General features: G+C 29.4%; 1 protein-coding gene across 1 annotated transcript; it reads right to left on the bottom strand.

Moving 5' to 3' along the window:
- Positions 1-1,375: 1,375 nt before the first annotated feature.
- Positions 1,376-2,071, bottom strand: LOC138191149 (uncharacterized). The gene has a single exon (XM_069137159.1). It carries the CDS (start codon positions 2,069-2,071, stop codon positions 1,376-1,378), a length of 696 nt encoding a protein of 231 aa, XP_068993260.1.
- Positions 2,072-2,522: the final 451 nt, after the last annotated feature.

Here is a 2,522-nt window from a genome sequence, read left to right as displayed (position 1 = left end):
CACACACGTATATATATATGTACATACTTATATATATGTCATAATTTTTGATTTTCTTTCAGAAAAAGAGAACTTTATGACGAAAAATTTTTTCCACATTATTTAAATTTTTTAAAATTACATATAATTATTAGAAAAATTCTCAATATTTTTTGATTATCTGCTCACATTTTAATCAAAATAAAAATATCATCTATCAGAAAAATGCCGTACAATTTAATTTATGAATTGTAATCTGTAACATTTATGAAATGAATTAAAACTTGTTATGAAATTTGAAGAAAACATACAGATAGATCAATTATTGTTGATATAATTTCATATTTTTATTTTTAAAAATTAATTATTCAATAATTCAAGAAGAATAATTTCTTCAAATAAATCATTTTTCACGATATTGAATTATTTAACTCAATGACCTTTTTTCATATTCTATCATATTAATGTATAATATAAGTATACATAAATATATATATGTATATACATATATATAAATATATATATATATATATATATATATATACATATGTAGGTGTGTGCGTGTATATATATATATATATATATATATATATATATACATATATAATATAATTTCCAATTTTCTTTTAAAAAAAAAGAACTTTTCGAAAAAAAAATTTTTTTTCACATTATTCAAATTTTTTAAAATTATATATGATTATCAGAAAAATCTTATATATTTTTCAATTTTGTGCTCGCATATTAATTAAAATATAAATACTATTCATTCCAAAAATGCCATTTAATTTACTTCATGAATTGTAATTTGAAACATTTATACAATGGATTGAATTTTGTTATGAAATTCAAAGACAACATACTGATAGATAGATTATTATTTATATAATTTCATATTTTCATATCTAAAAATCGATTATTTTTCAATTCAAGAAAAATAATTCATTCAAATGAATCATTTTTTATTTTAATAAATTATTCAACCTAATTACCTCCATTTATATTTTATTATATTAATGTTTCATATAAGTATACATAAATATATATATATATATATATATATATATATATATATATATATATATATATATATATGTGTGCGTATATATTTATATATACAAATATATATATATATGTATATAATATTGATGAGAAAGGGATAGTGGATTAAAGGAGTTATTAATAAGCAAATAATACATTCGTGGCTACAACCGTTAAGCATATCACAATATAAACAAGTACAAGACACACGTCCGTCCAGGGCGGTGTACTGATAGGAACTGACTATAGCTAAGTGGACGATGGTCTATGCTCATACATTCGGGAACATTCGGGAATCTACTAGCACTATGAGCCTTGTCCCTCAACACCCTCTCTCAAGGTACATAGTGCGTGCATACTAATCCAAGCTCTCACACACACTATTTACAATCTTCATATTACTCATACATTTCCTGTGTTTACTGCCACTCAGACCTTTAGTAAACATATCTGCTGGCATTCTCTCTGTGCTTAAATATTTCACGTCTATCACTCCACACGCATACTCATTCCTTACAAAGTGATGTCTAACATCTATATGCTTTGTACGCTGGTGATATACGTTATTCTTAATCATACTGATTGCACTCTGGTTATCATTCAGTATCGTGACAATTTCTGAGTCTTCCTGTATACCTAAACTAACTAATAAGCCTTTCAAATATAATGCTTCTTTCGTAGCCTCCGCTACGGCCATGTACTCTGCCTCTGTACTTGAGAGCGCCACTGTTTTCTGTTTTCGCGCCTCCCAACTAATAACAGATCCCGCCAGAATAAATCCATATCCCGTATACGACTTACGATCCATTGAGTCCCCTCCCCAGTTAGCATCTACAACTGCAAATGAAGCTAATCCGGTTTGCTCAATTTTTAACCCGTAGTCTATTGTACCCTTCAAATACCTTAAAACCCTTTTCGCGGCTTTCCAATGATCTACATTGTAATTGGTATTGAACTGACTTAAGAAATTTACCGCGTATGCTATATCTGGTCCAGTAGTTATCGCAAGATACAACAACGCTCCAATTAAACTCTGGTACGGATATTTATTCATTTCTGACTCATTCATGCATTCTGGTTTCACTCAATTACATTTAGCCTCAATGGGTGTGTCTATCGGTTTACACTTATCCATCCCAAAACGCTTGAGTACGGCCCTGGTATACTCTCTTTGTCGTAAGAACACACGTGACTCTTCGTCCCGCTCAAATTCGACACCTATACAACTTTTAACTAACCCGAGATCTTTTGTCTCAAACGACTTTGACAACGCTTTCTTTATTTTGCCTATCCAGGCCTCGTCGTCACTAGCTAATAAGATATCATCCACGTATATTGCTATATACATTACACTGTCACCTTTTCGGTTTACAAATAAACATTTATCCTGTGGCACTGCATTAAAACCTAATACATTTAATCTATCTACCAATTTTCTATGCCACTCAGCCCCGGCTTGACGCAAACCATACAGCGATTTTTTCAGAGCACAAACACTGTCACTT

This window comes from Neodiprion pinetum, chromosome 6 (assembly GCF_021155775.2).
Source record: "Neodiprion pinetum isolate iyNeoPine1 chromosome 6, iyNeoPine1.2, whole genome shotgun sequence".
NCBI classification, from domain to species: domain Eukaryota; kingdom Metazoa; phylum Arthropoda; class Insecta; order Hymenoptera; family Diprionidae; genus Neodiprion; species Neodiprion pinetum.
Note: the sequence above shows the minus strand (reverse complement) of the source record. Positions and strands in the feature narration are given on the sequence as shown.